Source organism: Piliocolobus tephrosceles, chromosome 2 (genome assembly GCF_002776525.5).
Source record: "Piliocolobus tephrosceles isolate RC106 chromosome 2, ASM277652v3, whole genome shotgun sequence".
NCBI lineage: Eukaryota > Metazoa > Chordata > Mammalia > Primates > Cercopithecidae > Piliocolobus > Piliocolobus tephrosceles.
In genome coordinates this window covers 87,473,001-87,490,875 of record NC_045435.1, presented here as the reverse complement: position 1 = coordinate 87,490,875, position 17,875 = coordinate 87,473,001, and the positions used below count along the sequence as shown (strand labels likewise).

The following is a 17,875-nucleotide window of genomic DNA, read 5'->3' as shown; positions in this document are numbered from 1 at the left end:
TTTTTTTTTTTTTTTTTTTTTTTGAGACGGAGTCTCGCTCTGCGGCCCAGACTGGAGTACAGTGGCCGGATCTCAGCTCACTGCAAGCTCCGCCTCCTGGGTTTAGGCCATTCTCCTGCCTCAGCCTCCCGAGTAGCTGGGACTACAGGCGCCCGCCACGTCGCCCGGCTAGTTTTTTGTATTTTTTTAGTAGAGACGGGGTTTCACCGTGTTAGCCAGGATGGTCTCGATCTCCTGACCTCGTGATCCGCCCGTCTCGGCCTCCCAAAGTGCTGGGATTACAGGCTTGAGCCACTGCGCCAGGCCCGTCTTTTTTTTTTTTTTAATAAGGCAGGGTCTTGCTCCATTACCCAGGATAAAATGCAGTGGTGTGTTCACAGGTCACTGCAGCCTCACACTCCTGGCTCAAACAATCCTCCTGTCTCAGCCTCCCAAGTAGCTAGGACTACAGGCCCATGCTACCACATCTAGCTATTTTTATTTTTTTGCAGAAACAGGGTCTTGCTATCTTGCCCAGGCTGGTCTCCAACTCCTAGGCTCAAGTAATCCTCCCACCTTGGCCTCCCAAACTGCTGAGACTGCAATCACGAGTCACTGTGTTCCACGCCTATTTCTTTTTTTTTTTTTTTTTTTTTGTGGAGACAGAGTTGCTCTGTCACCCACGCTGGAGTGCAGTGGCCGGATCTCAGCTCACTGCAAGCTCCACCTCCCAGGTTTATGCCATTCTCCTGCCTCAGCCTCCTGAGTAGCTGGGACTACAGGCACCTGCCACCACGCCCGGCTAGTTTTTTTGTATTTTTTTTAAGTAGAGACGGGGTTTCACCATGTTAGCCAGGATGGTCTCGATCTCCTGACCTCATGATCCGCCCATCTCAGCCTCCCAAAGTGCTGGGATTACAGGTTTGAGCCACCACGCCCAGCCCCCATTTCTATTTTTAAGGATACTAGACAACTGCGGGGTTTGTGATAGAAGTTATTCCATTAGGCCATTTATCTGCCCCATGCCAGAGGAGTCCCTGGTTTAGGGGCATTTTCATCACAGTTCTATTTTCTTTTCTTTTTTTTTTTTTGAAACACATTCTCGCTCTGTCCCCTAGCCTGGAGTGCAATGGCCCAGTCTCAGTTCACTGCAACCTCTGCCTCCCAGATTCTCCTGCCTTATCCTCCCGAGTAGTTGGGATTACAGGCGCTCATCACCACGCCCTGCTAATTTTTGTATTTTTAGTAGAGAGGGGGTTTCACCATGTTGGCCAGGCTGGTCTGGAACTCCTGACCTCAGGTGATCTGCCCGCATTGGCCTGCTAAAGTGCTGGGATTACAGGCGTGAACCACTGCGCCCGGCCATGGCTCTACTTTCAATCGGGAAATTAACATTTGTATTTTTCCCAAATACTGACGGACTGTAAACTGGCACAACCACTTGCATTATCTAGTGAAGCTGAAAATATCCATTCTATGAACCTGAGCAATTTTACCCATCAGTGTATATGAAGGAACTTTTTTTTAACAAGGGTACTTAATAGAAGAATGTTCACAGCAGCACTGTTAATAGCTAAAACCTAGAAGCAACCCAAATATCTATTAATAGTGGAATGGATAAATACATTATGGTATATTCATACAACAGAATACTACATGAAAAAATGGGAATGAAGAGCTGCACACAATGTGAACAAATTTCAGAAACATTGTATTAAGACAACATAATACAGTATGACTCCACTTATATAAAACTCAAAAAGAAACAAATCTAAACTATGTCAAGGATTACGGAGATGGTAAAGGTAAAAAGAAAAAGAATGTGATCACAGAATAACAGCTGTCTGTAAGGCCTGAGAAGCTGTGATCAGGAAGGGGCCCACAAAGGGTTCAGGGATACTGGCATTGTTCTATTTCTTGAAAAAGTAGTAGTTTCGCCGGCATTTACTTTATAATTTTTCATTAAATTGTACAGAGATCGCCTAAATTTACATGCATGGGTAAATATTTCACAAATTTTAAGAAAGAGAAAAACATGGGCGGGTGCAGTGGCTCAGGTCTGTAATCTCAGCACTTTGGGATGCCAAGGTGGGCAGATCACGAGGTCAAGAGTTCGAGACCAGCCTGGCCAAAATAGTGAAATACCGTCTCTACTATAAATACAAAAAAATTAGCCGAGCATGGTGTTGGGCATCTGTAGCCCCAGCTACTCAGGAGGCTGAGGCAGGAGAATAGCATGAACCCAGGAGGTGGAGGTTGCAGCGAGCCAAAATCGCACCATTGCACTCCAGCCTGGGCGACAAGAGTTAAATTCCATCTCAAAAAAAAGAAAAGAGAGAAAAACAGCCTTCTGACACAGCCACCATTTCTACCTACAGTTTTGCCCTTGCCTGAAGAGTGAGACAAAAGGAGCACTCCTTCCCTCTTTCAGCAAAGGAAGAAATTAATCTATCATGTCTTCACACAGCCACATCAATTTAATAACAGAAATCACAATCTAATGTAATAACTAGGAAAAAATAAAAAGGAAGCATTTAAGTGAAGTCTGGAGAGGACTTAAAACATCTGGAACAAAATGCAGGACAACAGAATAACAGAAAAGAACAGGTATTAGGCTGGGCGCAGTGGCTCACGCCGGTAATCCCCATACTTTAGGAAGCCGAGGTGGGCGGATCACGAGGTCTGGAGTTCGAGACCATCCTGGCTAACACAGTGAAACCCTGTCTCTACTAAAAAATACAAAAAATAAGGAGGGCATGGTGGCAGACACCTGTAGTCCCAGCTCCTTGGGAGGCTGAAGCAGGAGAATGGCGTGAACACAGGGGGCGGAGCTTGCAGTGAACCAAGATCTCACCACAGCACTCCAGCCCAGGCAAAAAAATAATAATAATAAAAAGAAAAGAACAGGTATTCATGTAACACCTAATTCTAAAGCTAATTCAGAAATCAGAGACCCTTACAGATCAAGAGTGGCCATTTAAAAAGCAGACAAGAGCCGGGCGCGGTGGCTCAAGCCTGTAATCCTAGCACTTTGGGAGGCCGAGACGGGCGGATCACGAGGTCAGGAGATCGAGACCATCCTGGCTAACATGGTGAAACCCCATCTCTACTAAAAATACAAAAAAAAAACTAGCCGGGCGAGGTGGCGGGCGCCTGTAGTCCCAGCTACTCCGGAGGCTGAGGCAGGAGAATGGTGTAAACCCGGGAGGCGGAGCTTGCAGTGAGCTGAGATCCGGCCACTGCACTCCAGCCTGGGAGACAGAGCCAGACTCCGTCTCAAAAAAAAAGCAGACAAGAAAGAGGCACGGCACATCAAATATAAACCACAACTAATTAAACTAAAAGAGAGCATATTAAAAAAAAAAAAAAAAAGCGTATCCAAAGTAAGGAAAGACATCCCTGATTCTGAAGCTGCCTTAAAGAAAGACAGTCACGTCCAGAGCCCCTGACTTTCGTTACTTTCCTAGAGCAATTCAAATTTAAAAGAAAAGCCACTATTTGATCTTTAGTTTGAAATGACAACATAAGCTGGAGAGAGGAACTGCAGAGGTTCTCAAAGAGGTATACGAATACTTCATCAGAGAGGACCCGAAGGAAGACATTTAATAAGTAAATCTTAGTTGACAAACTTGGAGAAACATTATTTATAAACACCAATTTAAAAGGAAGATCTCAAACTTAATAGTTAAAAACAAAGATAACCCAGAACAAGCAAGCCTAAAAAACTAATCAAAATTTGGCCGGGTGCAGTGGCTCACATCTGTAATCCCAACACTCTGGGAGGCCAAGGGCGGGTGGATCACAAGGTCAGGAGTTCGAGGCCAGCCTGATCAACATGGTGAAACCCCATCTCTACCAAAAATACAAACATTAGCCGGGCATGGTGGCACAAGCCTGTAGTCCCAGCTACTCGGGAGGCTGAGGCAGGAGAATCGCTTCAACCTGGGAGGCGGAGGAGGTTGTAGTGAGCCGAGATCACACCGCTGCACTCCGACAGAGCGAGACTCTGTCTCAAAAAATAAATAAATAAATAAAAATTTTAAGTGTATTCTAGAAAAACTCTACAGCTTTTCTTTGAACCATCTAGGTCCTTTTAAAAGCTGATGCCTTGCCACGCTTAAATATGCGGGTTCCACTGACTTACATCCTAACAGGAGAAAACTGCGCAAGTAGCAAACTGGCTGAATTCAAAGATGCTGTTCTCCCACATCTTCAGTTTACAGCAACTAACAGTTTCTGGAAGACAGCACGCAGAATAATTGACAGGATTTGTAATGCTTCAGTATTACCAGAAAAAAAACTGTGCACACATACTTCCAGCATATGAACAATTTTAACTCACCAGTCACCATGTTGCATGTATTTCTGCTGCTTGTCCTGAGTTCTTAAGACTTCTAATATTCTGAAGAAGATAGAACAAAAAAGTTCCTTCCATCCTCAGCCTCTTTTTATTAATAATTTTAACTTTGTTCTTAAAAAAAAATACAGTACATTAGAAAGAACTACCCCACCATTATCAAATCTGCTGGCTAATTTTACTTCCTCTTAGCTTCCTTTTCCTTAAGCTTAATGAAGCAAGACTGTAAATCATAAACTAGCAGATATTTTGTATTAGAAAATAGAGGTGCATATTTCTCTAGGATAAACCTAGAACTTCCTTGACACCAAAACACAGTGGCAGGGTCAAAAAAAGAACTGAAAAGGACTGAAGCCCTACATCAAAAGTGACTTTCACAGTGATACACTGTCAGATTTTAGTAATTTCTGCTGGAAAATTCTGCAATTTCAAAAAAGGTAAAGCACTGATTCTCAGGTTGTTCAATTTTGTTTAAGGTCAACTTTTTGGCTGAGGCAAAGGTGGGCCCTTAGTATAACAGACTAAAGTAAGCCCCTCCCACCTACGCAAAAGAAAAGCCTGCGTTTAAGGATTTAAACTGGCATTTTAGAGCTCGGAGTTCACATGGTCCACATAAGCGAATTCCCTTCCGGAGCGCACAGTGGTGACGTGTATGAATTGCGCTTATGGATGTATTAATTTCTAATGAAAGATAAGCAGGTACCACTCAAGGGCCTTCTAATATTAACCCTCCCTGCCCGGCACAAAGCCCAGTACAAGGTGAGGAAATCCGAAGGGGCTCACTGCCCTCTCAAGCCAACAGGGCTTGGTTTCCGAAGCAGAAGCACCCTACCCAAGCACTCACACCGTACTTGGGCCTCAAGTAACGGCATTCTTTGAGGAGAACGGGCAATCTCGCCCCCCTCACAGAGGAGTGGAGCCGCAAGCCAGACAGCAAAGCTGGTTGGTTTCTTTCCAGGCCGAGGCCACGGATGCCCGGGAACGTCACCAGACCAGAAAGGACCCAATCCTCAACCTTCCCCGCGCAACGAGCCTCGGCCGGCCCTCTGCTCAGCAGAAGCCTCCTGCGCGCTCTCGAGGCGGCACCGCCACCCAACATCAGAGCACGCGCCCCAAAACTGGGGGGTTGTGAAGGGCGCGCGCCACGAAAAGCCGCTCTTGCCCACGGGCCACAGCTCCTAGAGGAGAGATATCCGGGCCGGGAACGCGCACGTCGGCGGCCACGCGCACCCAGAGCCGCACAGCGCGCGCGCGCCCGCGCGTAAAAACAGGCTCAGCCGCGCGCCCGCAATAGCGCGCGATCTCGCGCCGCGCCCACCCAAATCTCCGGCCCACCCCTCCCCCACCCACAGGGCGGGGTGCGCGAGCCCAGGAACGTTTTCGGCTCCGGAGCCGCCCCGAGCTCTCCAGGGCCCAGCGGTAGCGGCCCGCCCGCCCCCGCCCGCCGTTGTGTGGGGTGGGCTCCCCGACTCAGGCCCACCGCCTCGCCGCATCCCCGCCCGCACTGGAGCCCTCACCCGGCGACGTCACCGCCGCCGCCGCCTCCGCTCTACCCGCCGGCCCCGCCGCACCGCCAGGGACCCTGGTTCTGCCGTCGTCGCTCCAAGACCGACAGGATTTTCTCCTCACAGCTCCCTGGGCGCCATCTTACATTCAACCCTCACAGCCAATAGGAGTCGATTGCTCCTCTCGCGAGAATCGGGGCATCGGATCCCGCGAGATCTGGGACTGCCTCCCGGCCAGACTTAAAGTGAACGCTTCAGCAGGGGAGGCTGGCCGCGCCTCTGGCTGCTAGAGCGGATGGTGGATCATAGGGTATGGACGGCTTGCTCCGCCCATGGACGTCCCTCCATGTGGGGTGGAGCTAGGGCCGTGACTTGGCCTAGTAGTGGAGCCTCGGAAGGCTAGGGCTCCAAGCTAGCTCCTTGGACCCACCTTCTGTCGCCCGCCAGAGCCTCCTTTGGTCGAGCACCCCCACGGGGGCGGGGCCTGGCCGGGCTCGGCCTCTCGCTTAAGGTGGACTCCACAAGCTTCTGTCCTGGGCCTGGCGTCCCCAGGCGTGCCCTGCCTGGAAAGCCTCTAGGTTGCTCACCTCCTGGAGGACTCAGCATCTGGAACTCCCACCATCTGCTACCATCTGAGTTCAGCCTTCAGCAGTTGGGTCCACCTTAAAGCGGGCCCCCTGGTAGCCTAGTGTTTGTATACAGGGAAAATGTGGAAGGCGTTAAAGCTGCAGGCACACTCAGGCCTCAGCAGCAGCCCACACTGCCCCCAGAGGGCTTCCAGCCAGACTCTTTTTGCCTCGGAGCTTTTGCCCTTGTTCCTCTTATCCTGGCAAACTCCCCGTAGTCTTTCGTGATTCCCTTCAGAAGTCACTTCGTTAGAGTAATCTTTTCTGAGGCCCAGGCTGGGTCAGGAACCTCTTCCAGTCTTGCACAAGCCCCAGGGTGACCTGGGGTGACCTCTCCCATACAGTGCATGGTCACCCATTTCCCCTCCCGTGAACTTGGAAGGCCGCCACAGCACGTATGCCTCATCTCACGGTGCCTGGCACGTAGTAGGCACTCAAAAATTATATGCCGAATGGGCCAGGCGCGGTGGCTGACGCCTGTAATCCCAACACTTTGGGATGCCGAGGCGGTGGATCACCTCAGGTCAGGAGTTCGAGACCAGCCTGGCCAACATGGCGAAACCCCGTCTCTACTAAAAATACAGAATTAGCCGAGTGTGGTGATGCATGCCTGTGATCCCCACCACTTAAGAGGCTGAGGCAGGAGAACTGCTTGAACCTGGGAGGCGGAGGTTGCAGTGAGCTGAGATCACGCCATTGCACTCCAGCCTGGGCAACAGAGTGAGACTCCATCTCAAAAGTAAAAAAGAATTATATGCTGATTGGGCGCAGGGGCTCACGCCTGCAATCCCAGCACTTTGGGAGGCCGAGCTGGGTGGATAACTGAGGTCAGGAATTCCAGACCAGTCTGGCAACTTGGTGAAACCCCTTCTCTACTAAAATTACAAAAATTACTCGTGAGTGGTGGCGCCCACCTGTAATCCCAGCTACTCGGGAGGCTGAGGCATGAGAATCGCTTGAACCCAGGAGGCAGAGGTTGCAGTGAGCGAGATCGAGCCACTGCACTCCAGCCTGGGCTACAGAGTGGAACTCCACATCAAAAAAAAAAAAAGAAAAAAAGAACTATATGCTGAATGATCAGACTGGGAGCTAGGACTCTCTTCAACCAACAGAAACAAACCTTTTAGATCCCTCTGGCACAGGGGTCCTAACCATGGACAAACACCCCAGAGCCCTCCATTCCCTCAGATCAGGTGCAGAGGGGATCCCACCAGGCCCCCACTGCCTTTAAGCACCAAAAAGTGCACCAGTGCTTTCAAAGCTGTCAGTACCACTGTTCTGGGAAAGCCCATTCTCACAGACAAAATGTGCAAAAGGAACAACTTCGTCCCCCAACCATACCACCACCAGCATGTCTCCAGGGCCCTCAGAAGCTAGAAGTGCAGAGGTAACACACAGACTCTAGAAGAATTTAGCTGTTCTTTATTGACATGGAATTTGGGGTGGCGAAGGTAGCCCCAACCTCCAGGAGGATGAGGTAGGTTCAGTGCTTCCAGCTCACACCTTTCCTGGGTCTTCCTTCAGTGTGACAGTTCGGTTAAAAACAAGCTGGAGGGCAGAGGGAAAGGATGACTATCAACCCAGAACAAGGCCAGGGAGGCCTGGGCAGGTTTCACCCCAGACACCTCCCCCTAACTTCCTTCTTAAGCCAAAGAAGCCAAGGGACTAAGGGTCAGGAGACCCAGGTCCTCAATAACTTTGTGACTTTAGGTAAGGGACTAGATGGGGCTCTAGGCTGTAGTATTATATGGACTATAACAAACCACCGTGGGGGTCTAGGGTGTAGTTTTATATGGATTATAACAACCACTACGTTTGTCCCCTACTTTAAGGAGTAAGAAAGACAGGGTGGGCTGGTGCAGTGGCTCACGCCTGTAATCTCAGCACTTTGGGAGGCTGAGACAGGCATATCATCTGAGGTCAGCAGTTCGAGACCAGCCTGGCCAACATGGCAAAACTCCATCTCTACTAAAAATACAAAAATTAGGCCGGGCGCAGTGGTTCACGCCTGTAATTCCAGCACTTTGGGAGGCCGAGGTGGGCGGATCACGAGGTTAGGAGATCGAGACCAGCCTGGCTAACACGGTGAAACCCCGTCTCTGCTAAAAAACAGAAAAAATTAGCTGGACGTGGTGGCGGGTGCCTGTAGTCCTACCTACTCCGCAGGCTGAGGCAGGAGAATGGCATGAACCCAGGAGGCAGAGCTTGCAGTAAGCCGAGATTGTGCCATTACACTCCAGCCCGGGCGACAGAGTAAGACTCCGTCTCAAAAAAAATAAAATAAAATAAAATAAAATAAAAATTAGCCGGGCACGGTAGCATGTGCCTGTAATCCCACTACTAGGAAGGCTGAGGCAAGAGAATGGCTTGAGCCAGGGAGGCTGAGGTTGCAGTGGGCGGAGATTGTGCCACTACACTCCAGCCTGGGCAAAAGAGTTAGATTCCATCTCAACAAAAAAAAAAAAAGAAAAAAAAATTAGTCGGGCATGGTGACATGTGCCTGTAATCCCAGCTACTTGGAAGGCTGAGGCAGGAGAATGGCTTGAGCCTGGGAGGTGGAGGTTGCAGTGGGCTGAGATGGTGCCACTGTACTCCAGCCTGGGAAACAGGGCAAGACTTCATTAAAAAGGAAAAAAAAAAAGGATGGCAGTATGGCTGGGCACAGTGGCTCATGCCTATAATCCCAGCACTCTGGCAGGCTGACGCAGGAGGACTGCTTGAAGCTAGTAGTTCAAGACCAGCCTGGGCAACATAGTGAGACCTCGCCTCTACAAAAAATTTTAAAATTAGCCAGGCATGGTAGTGTGCACATGTAGTCTCAAGATACTCAGGAGACTAAGGCAGGAGGATAGCTTGAGCCCAGCAGTTCGAGGCCACAGTGAGATATGATTGCAGAACTTCACACCACCCTGGGCAAGAGTAAGACCCTGTCTCTAAAGTAAATAAAAAGAAAGGTTATTAGCTCCCTTAATGAAAGATATTAAAAATAATAATTTTATTTATATATATATATATATATTTTTTTTTTGTAGGCCTGGGTGTTTCACCATGTTGGCCAGGGTGGTCTCGAATTCCTGACCTCCGGTGATTAGCCCACCTTGGCCTCCCAAAGTGCTGGGATTATAGGTGTGAGCCACCATGCCAGGCCCCAAAAAATAATAATTAAAAAAATAAAAAATAAAAAAGGTCTGGTGCAGTGGCTTATGCCTGTGATCCCAGCACTTTGGGAGGCCGAGGCGGACAGATCATGAGGTCAGGAATTCCAGACCATCCTGGCCAACATGGTGAAACCCCGTCTCTACTAAAAATATAAAACATTAGCCGGGCATGGTAGCAGGTGCCTGTAATCCCAGCTACTCGGGAGGCTGAGGCAGGAGAATCACTTGAACCTGGGAGGCAGAGGTTGCAGTGAGCCGAGATGGCGCCATTGCACTCCAGCCCCGGGCAACATTGCAAGACTCCGCCTCAAAAAAAAAAGAAAAGAAAAAAAAAAAAAAGCCGGGCGCGGTGGCCCAAGCCTGTAATCCCAGCACTTTGGGAGGCCGAGACGGGTGGATCACGAGGTCAGGAGATCGAGACCATCCTGGCTAACACCGTGAAACCCCGTCTCTGCTAAAAAAAAATACAAAAAACTAGCCGGGCGAGGTGGCGGGCGCCTGTAGTCCCAGCTACTCGGGAGGCTGAGGCAGGAGAATGGCATAAACCCGGGAGGCGGAGCTTGCAGTGAGCTGAGATCCGGTCACTGCACTCCAGCCTGGGCGATACAGCGAGACTCTGCCTCAAAAAAAAAAAAAGCAGTCTTCATACAAAATTTTGTGCATAGACTTAATATCCTCAGTGCCAGTTTCCCATTAGTAGAATATGAATACCACCTCCCTCAGGTGGTGTGGATTAACTAAGGGAATATATGCAGAGCACTTGGCACAGTGAATGGCAGCCACTGTCACTTCTGTAGATGAGGGCAAGTGGGTAAAGTCAAGCACCTTTCCCTGATGGCTGTCTGGATCCACGGAGAAGTATCCAAGACGCTCAAACTGGAACTTGTCGAAGGGTTTTGCCAGGGCCACAGAGCAGTCCACTAATGCTGCCTCCACCACGCGTAGTGATGCCTGCAGGCAGGGAACTCAGGCAACCATCCAACCAGGAAGGCCTACCTCCCCAACCCCAAATCTCATGAACCTACCAAGTTCAGGTCACTTAAGAATCCACCAGGCACCTCAGTAGGATCTTCAGGGTTCTTGTGCTGGAATCTGCAGCCAGAATGAAGGTCATACCCCCAGCTGGACAGCCACAGCAGGCAATGTGCATCTTGTACCTGCCCCCACCCCATCTCTGTTCACTCACAGTCGCTCATAGAGGCGAACCTCACACATCAAAGGCTGTGACACCCAGTGAATAAAGGCCTTTGGCTTCTCTCCAGCATCTGCCCGTCTGCAGGTCACCTCCAGACTCTCTACAGAACCACTGGGGCCCTGGAAGTAGTGGGAGGGGAGCAGCAATTAGATCTGGGAACCACAACCAGGATTGCAGGCTACACTCACATCCTGGCCCCAGCAGGCACTGCAGTAGGAAGGCTGCAGCTGGCTCTCACCTTGACAACATGCTGCAGCTCAATGACGTAGCCTGTATGCCTCAGGCCCACAGGCTGGCCCCAAGCCAGGCGCTTAAATCCTGGCTCTGGCTCCTAGACATAGGAAGTGGGGTAAACACAAGAGGCTGCAAGGGTCAAACAAGTGGTGAAGCTTCCCCACCCCCATGTCTGGCAAGGATTGGTTCATCTGAAGCAGGAAGTAGATGGACTGACAGAGATAAGGAGATGAAAGGTTCCCAGGACCAGACTCAGCAGCAAACGGGACCCTCCACCCCCACCATTTACCTCCTTGAAGTCAGTCCTCTCAATGAAGACAATGGGTGCAAAGGGAACCTGATGGAAGCCTTTGGTCTCATCAGCTGGGAAGTTGGGCACCTGGATGTCCAAGGACTATAGCAGGAGACAGGTATGAGTGATACTCAGCACGAGGACCCCCATGCCCAGAGTCAAGTGTGTCCCCAGCTACACACACACATACACACACGTGCAACACACATGCTGAGGCAGGCCCACCTTGGCAGCAGGAAAGTTGGTAATGATGACCCGTAGTGACTCCAGCACAGCCATAGCTCGTGGGGCTGTGTCATTGAGCACATCACGCGCACAGGCTTCTAGAAGATGTGGCTCCATTGTGGTCTGTGCCACAGTCACTCCCACCTGGCAGGAAAGTTCAGCATCAGTCACAGCTACAATCACAAACTGCCACACTCAACCCTCAATCTGTCCACCCAACCTGCTGGGCTATACCCGGGCACAGAAGCTGTTGATGGCCTCAGGCGGGAAGCCCCGCCGTCGCAGGGCCGTGAGTGTAAAGAGCCGTGGGTCGTCCCAATCCCTGTGGATAAGAAGATTGGTGAGAAGGCCTTTGGGAGTGCATGCCATTAACCTTTCATAAGCCAAACAGCCACACCTACCGCACAGCACCAGTTGCTACAAGCTGGAGGATCTTCCTCTTAGATACAACAGCATAGTGCAGGTTGAGACGGCCATACTCCCACTGCACGGGGCAATAGATGTCCAGTGCATTGCAAAGCCAGAAATAGGAAGAGCGTCTGGGGTGAGAGAGTAGGGTTAGGACTGGCCAGCTCTGGAACCAGGCAGAGACTACAGGAAGGGCTGCTGGAATTCCACTGGCCCTACCACCCCATGGACCCAGCTCCCTCACCGGGCCTGGAATTCCTTGGTGCAGAGTGAGTGAGTGATGTGCTCGATGGAGTCACAGAGGCAGTGTGTGTAGTCGTAGGTGGGATAGATGCACCTGTGGGGCATAGGCAGTGGGCCCTACCATCCAGCCCTACTCTGCCCTATCCCATGGCCTATCGTCCTGCTCCGCAGCCCCCCACCCCACTCCATTCTACACCCACCATTTGTCCCCTGTACGGTGGTGTGGTATATACTTGACTCGGTAGGCTACAGGGTCCATCTTGCCATCCTCCATCACCAGCTTCATCCGTAGTGTGGCCTCGCCCTCTGAAAACTTGCCCTTGCGCATTGCCTGAGGAGAACAAGGACTCAGGCTGTCTCTAAGCACAGGGGCATTTCATTCTGAGCACCTTGGCCCACCCAAACCCAGATGTTCCTCTAGGACCCCACCTCAAAGAGCAGCAGTGACTCCTCCGTGGGACGGTCTCTCCAGGGTGAGGGCAGAGTATTATGTCCTTTGAGCTCCTCTACTCGCTGGTGGCACACATAAGCCAGACCCCTATGGGGAAGGGATGTGAGTGCCCAGCATGGCTGTGACCTAGTCAGCCTGCCTGGCTCTACATCATGGCCCTGGCCTTACCTGCGGATGAGTTCCACAGCCCACGCATATAGCTGGTCAAAATAGTCAGAGGCATATGTCACTTTGTAAGGTGTGTAGCCTGGAGCAAAATGAGACCAAGTATGAGCAGCCAGTCAGAAACCAGTGGTAGGCCATGGTCCAAGGAGAGGCCCACTAACCACCAGCCCTTCTAGGCTTTGTCCAGTCCATACCCAGCCAGGCCACCATATCACAGATGGCACTGAAGAACTTTGCTTCCTCCTTCTCAGGGTTGGTGTCATCAAAACGCAGAAAACAGATGCCATTGTTGGCCTAGGAAAGTTACACCACCTGTGAACTCCCACATCATCCATTAGCCCCACAATCCTGTTCATCAAACTAGGATATTCACAGAGCACTCTCACGTCAGATCTTTTTTTTTTTTTTTTTTTCTGAGATGAAGTCTCGCTCTGTCGCCCAGGCTGGAGTGCAGTGGCACGATCTTGGCTCACTGCAGCTTCCACCTCCCAGGTTTCTCCTCCAGCCTCCCAGTAGCTGAGACTACAAGCATGTGCCACCATGGCCAGCTAATTTTTGTATTTTTAGTAGAGGTAGGGTTTCACCATGTTGGCCAGGTTGGTCTCAAACTCCTGACCTCAAGTGATCCACCCACTTTAGCCTCCCAAAGTGTTGGGATTACAGGCGTGAGCCACCCCACCTGGCCTCATGTCAGAATTAAAAATGCTTTCAAGAGCTTCTCTCACCTTCCTGCATCTAAATGTCTAGATAAGGCATCTCTTACACCAACTTAGGACAGACAGCATAGCATCTTTCTAGGCCTAGGAACTGCACTGGCAACTCCCCCAAATTTGAACTCACTGACTCCTCAGAGGGAGGGAGCTATTTATTCCAATAAGCTCAATACATTCCTAGGTATCTGTCACACAGGTGGTTCCTTTCCGTGGTCTCTGTCCACCTGGGTACATTATTGGGAGCAGACAGCAAGGCAGGGACATGGTATCCACTCATGGGAACGTCTAGTGGTCATCTTGCTTGCCAGGTGCCTAGACACATACTTACCTTGGCATAACCAAAGTTGAAATTGATGGCTTTGGCATGTCCAATATGCAGGATTCCATTGGGTTCTGGCGGGAACCGGGTACGTACCTAAAATAAGGGGGATGGGAAAAGAGAAATAAAGTCAGAGCTCAGATGATCCTAAAGAAACAGAAGTTCCCTCTGAGGAAGGCCATGGTAATGGGTGAGATGGGGCAGTATGGAGGCAGCCCAGGCACTCAGGCAGGTGTTTGATGGTACAAGCTCACGTGACCACATTCCCACATACCTGCCCACCAGTAATCTCCAGGTGCTGCTTTAGTAGATTCATGGTATGTGGAGTGACCACATAGCCTGGGGTCTTGTAGTTCTCACCTGCCAGGACCAGAATAAGCCTAAGGACCAGGCTGCAGCCAAAGCCTCTGACCCTAGGGGCCTGACTATAGGAGCTGCTGCCAAGATCCAGCCCTCCCCAGGGTTTTGACATGCCCACTAACCAGGCTTGTGGAACTTAAGGGCCTCCCCCCGGAGCTGCTCCATCAGAGACAGGGTCTGGTCAGCAGTCTCACCTGTGGGGAACAAAACAAGGAAAACTTGTCCTCTGGATACATTTACCATATCCTGCAGCCAGAGCAGAACTGAGTAGACCCCTCTTCCCTCAATTCCAGAGACAAGAGATCTAGAGCCAGACATCTGAGGCCTCTCATGCCAGTCTCTGGGCAAAGGGAACAAAGGAAACACCAGGAATCCCAGTCTTGAGACAGAAGTCAGGGTACTGAGTAAGCCAAGTGCCTGAGGAGCCTGTAAGGACTCTTCTGAGGAGGCTCAGAGTCAGGGAGCTAAATGCTGTGACAGGAGCCTCAAGCTTCTCACCATTCTCCATCACATCTTTTGCTGTCCTCCGGTCTGTTTCTTCCAGCCGAGCTTTTGCCACCTGAAAGAAGCCCCAGGTGCTTCAGAAAATGGCATCAAATTTTCTCTTGGACAGGGTCTTGGGATTACTGTGATCAGACACTTCCTTCCCCAACCTGAAGTCTCACCATACCTCACCTCACCCTCAGGGACTCAGGGCCATGCCCAGCCCTACCTTGGGCTTCTTCTCCAAATCAGCCTCCAGCTTGGGGCCCAGAAGGTGGAGGACCTGAGCAGAGACCAGAGTCAGGCAGGGACAGGAGTATCCTCTTTCAAAGAGCCCCTGACTGATCCTACCCACCCACCCAAGGCTTCCTGGCCTATCTACCAGTACTGACTGAAAGATCCTACCTAGCCCATCCCACCACTTCTCATGTGGGTCTGCTAGCTTAAAATGCTCTCGCTCTTGTTGCCCAGACTGGAGTATTGCTCGTTGCCCAGGGTGGAGGTGCAATGGCGCAGTCTCAGCTCACTGCAACCTCTGCCTCCTGGATTCAAGCAATTCTCCCACCTCAGCCCTCCTGGGTAGCAGGGACTACAAGTGCCCGCCACCACGCCCAGCTAATTTTTGTACTTTTTGTACAGATGGGGTTTTACCATGTTGGCCAGGCTGGTCTCGAACTCCTGATCTCACGTGATCCGCCCACCTCAGCCTCCCAATAGTGTTGGGATTACAGGCGTGAGCCACCATGCCCAGCCCCCTCCCACCTTTTTTATTGTTGTTGATTTTGAGACAGGGTCTCACTCTGTACCCCAGGAAGGAGTGCAGTGGTGCAATCAGAGCTTAATGCAGCCTTGACCTCTTAGGTTCAAGGAATTCTTCCACCTCAGCCCCACAAGTTGCTGGGACTACAGGTATATACCACCATGCCTGGCTAATTTTTAAATTTTCTGTAGAGATGGGTTCTCACTATGTTGCTCAGGTTAGTCTTGAACTCCTGGGCTCAAGTAATCCTCCTGCCTTGGCCTCCCAAAGTGCTGGGATCATAAGTGTGAGCCACCGTGCCCAGCCCTCCTCCTGCCTTTTATCCCTTAGTGGATTCCAGGCCCTGTTCATACCAGCCTTTGCCAGCTTCAGCTTAATGAAGCATGCCCACCTGCATGTCCACTTCATTCTTGATCATTTTGCCATCTGCCCATTTGAGCACAGCCCGAGCCTCTCCTAGAAGCATAGGCACAAGGAGCTGCAGAAAAGCAAAGAGTACTCCCCCCACCTCCTTTCCAAGGAAAGGTCCTGGCTGACCACGAGAACCAGAGCCTGAGCCCAGCCAGACCACTTTAAGTCACTCCTGCTCCTTCCCCCACCTCCCTCTCACTTGTGCCCAGAAGAAAAGGCATAACCAGAGAGAACAATATAGCCCCGTTCCAGGCCCTGCTCACCCATCAGCAGCCCCATGTTGAAATGGTAACGTTCCACCAGGAGCTGAGGCCGGTGCCTGTTAATGGCAGCCTCCACCTGCAGAAAGTCACACCATGTGGTTCAGGAAAGCCACCTTTAGAGATATTCTGAGAACCCACACCCTCACTCTGGGTCTTCCTGGGGAGGGAAACTGAGCCACTCCTTTCCATGGCCAGGACTTGGGAGGCAGACAATGCCTGGGGAAAGACTCACAGCCTCCTCAATCTGCTCTGGGGTCACAATGACACCCACGCCACATTCCTGCTCAAAGTCCACAGTGTCGATGGGGTCCAACGGGTGACTCCGCACATACTCAAGGGCAGCTGAGAAAAAAGAGCCCGTGAGTTTGTGGCATCTCTGCTCCAAGAAGTGGACAGACAGGGTCCCAATCTCATGAAACTCGAAGGACAGTCTGGCCTCCTGAAAAGTTAAGCCCTGGTACCACCACCCTAGAGGACACAGGGAAGAAAGAAGCACGTGTCGAGAGTGGATCCCCCTCAGACTCTGACAGTTCCCTTGTCAGTCTCACCATAGGCCACCCCCTCCATGCCTCAGTGCCTGTGCAGAACCAGGTGTCTAGAAAGAAACTGGAGGACTTGGCAAAAAGGGAAGACAGGGGTCTTGGCTGAAGGCAGGCATTGGTGCGAACTGGCAGGACAGGTAGGGGTCTCACCGCTTAGCTGGGGCTCAGTGTGGATCTTCTTACTGGCTATGTAGCTTACAAGGAAGGAGAGACGCCGAGTATCCCTGAGTCGGGAGGCCAAGCCATATAACAGGGTCCCAGTAGCCTTGTCAATGGTGGAACCCAGGGTCTGCTGAGCCTGGGGTCAGAGGGGTCAAGAGAGAAGCCCCGCGCTCAGTGAGAGGAAAGAGCGGGACAAGTAGGGCAGGTCGGGATCTGGACCCCGCCCCGCGCTGCGTTGCAGCCTGGTACGCAAACCAGGCCGGGGGCAGAGGGGCTCGCACCTGAGTAGCGGCCTCGCGCAGCTGCGCGCTCAGAGCCGTGTTCTTGAGCGTCTCGCGGGCCTTCTGCTCGCTCAGGCCGAGGCCAGTGAAGAGCGACAGGGAGTCCAGAGCCGCCATCGCAGAGGCACCGGAAACCAAAAGAAACTTAGGACCGCGTCTGCAGGTCGGCGTTCACTCGCTGGCCAATGAGAGCGAAGCCTCCGGGAAGAGCCAATGGAGTCCTTCCTTGGCGGTAGGGGGCGGGGCGCTCCAAGGTCGTCTACGCTATTTAAAGAACACAGGGCAGACAAACCGGCTTTTCCGGGGGCTTCGCTTCCGCCTGCGTGGAACTGGGCACTTGAAGGGTTGTTGGCGGGCGGCAGGGCTTTTGGAGATATTTGCCACGTACCTGGAAGGAAGGTGTTAGGCCCCGAGGCAGGAGAAAGACACAGGCGTGGTTTTGCTCTGACTTTTCTACTTCATCCCTGAGAACCCCATCTCAATATAGTAATTGTCCTCGGGGGCAAATGCGAGTCCCTGTCGCGCTTTTGACGCCACAACTTTGAGGTTGTCATGGAAACAGTTGAGCAAAATGAAGCCCGGGAAATCCCTGATCCACACTCCATCGCAGAGAATGTGTGGAATGACCGATCCAGGGACCCCATAAGTCCACCGGTTTTCATGTGCCCACTTGGACACAGCTGGCCAGGAAAGGGAAGGGATGGGTCTGGGCCAGGAGGGACCTCACATAAGTTCTGTGATGA

General features: G+C 51.4%; 2 protein-coding genes across 6 annotated transcripts in view; both read right to left on the bottom strand.

The window, feature by feature from the left end:
• The window catches only part of QRICH1 (glutamine rich 1), a 67,591-nt gene extending 61,283 nt beyond the window's left edge, over positions 1-6,308 (bottom strand). The window contains exons 1-3 of one of the 4 annotated variants that reach the window (XM_023231546.3): positions 5,854-6,022; positions 4,322-4,381; positions 4,124-4,215 (exon numbers count right to left, since the gene is read on the bottom strand). The gene's annotated coding sequence lies outside the window, so the exon portion shown is untranslated. Of the gene's footprint in view, positions 1-4,123; positions 4,216-4,321; positions 4,382-5,182; positions 5,606-5,853 lie in introns of those variants that run through there. The other 3 variants (XM_023231545.2, XM_023231547.3, XM_023231544.2) reach the window with 3 other exon arrangements.
• A 1,559-nt stretch (positions 6,309-7,867) lies between these two features.
• Positions 7,868-17,377, bottom strand: QARS1 (glutaminyl-tRNA synthetase 1). Of its 2 annotated transcripts, none has more exons than XM_023231551.1 (24): positions 17,133-17,377; positions 16,840-16,987; positions 16,380-16,489; positions 16,148-16,223; positions 15,865-15,929; positions 14,943-14,996; positions 14,729-14,789; positions 14,353-14,424; positions 14,145-14,230; positions 13,880-13,966; positions 13,033-13,132; positions 12,842-12,920; positions 12,652-12,760; positions 12,423-12,553; positions 12,224-12,316; positions 11,973-12,110; positions 11,806-11,893; positions 11,572-11,715; positions 11,344-11,448; positions 11,059-11,151; positions 10,812-10,939; positions 10,651-10,717; positions 10,451-10,576; positions 7,868-8,015 (listed from the first exon to the last, which is right to left on the bottom strand). In XM_023231551.1, exons 1-24 carry the CDS (start codon positions 17,247-17,249, stop codon positions 7,965-7,967), a joined length of 2,328 nt encoding a protein of 775 aa, XP_023087319.1. In that variant the 5' UTR covers positions 17,250-17,377; the 3' UTR covers positions 7,868-7,964. The 2 variants fall into 2 exon arrangements, with proteins under 2 accessions (XP_023087319.1, XP_023087321.1); XM_023231553.1 differs by having other exon boundaries at positions 12,456-12,553.
• Positions 17,378-17,875: the final 498 nt, after the last annotated feature.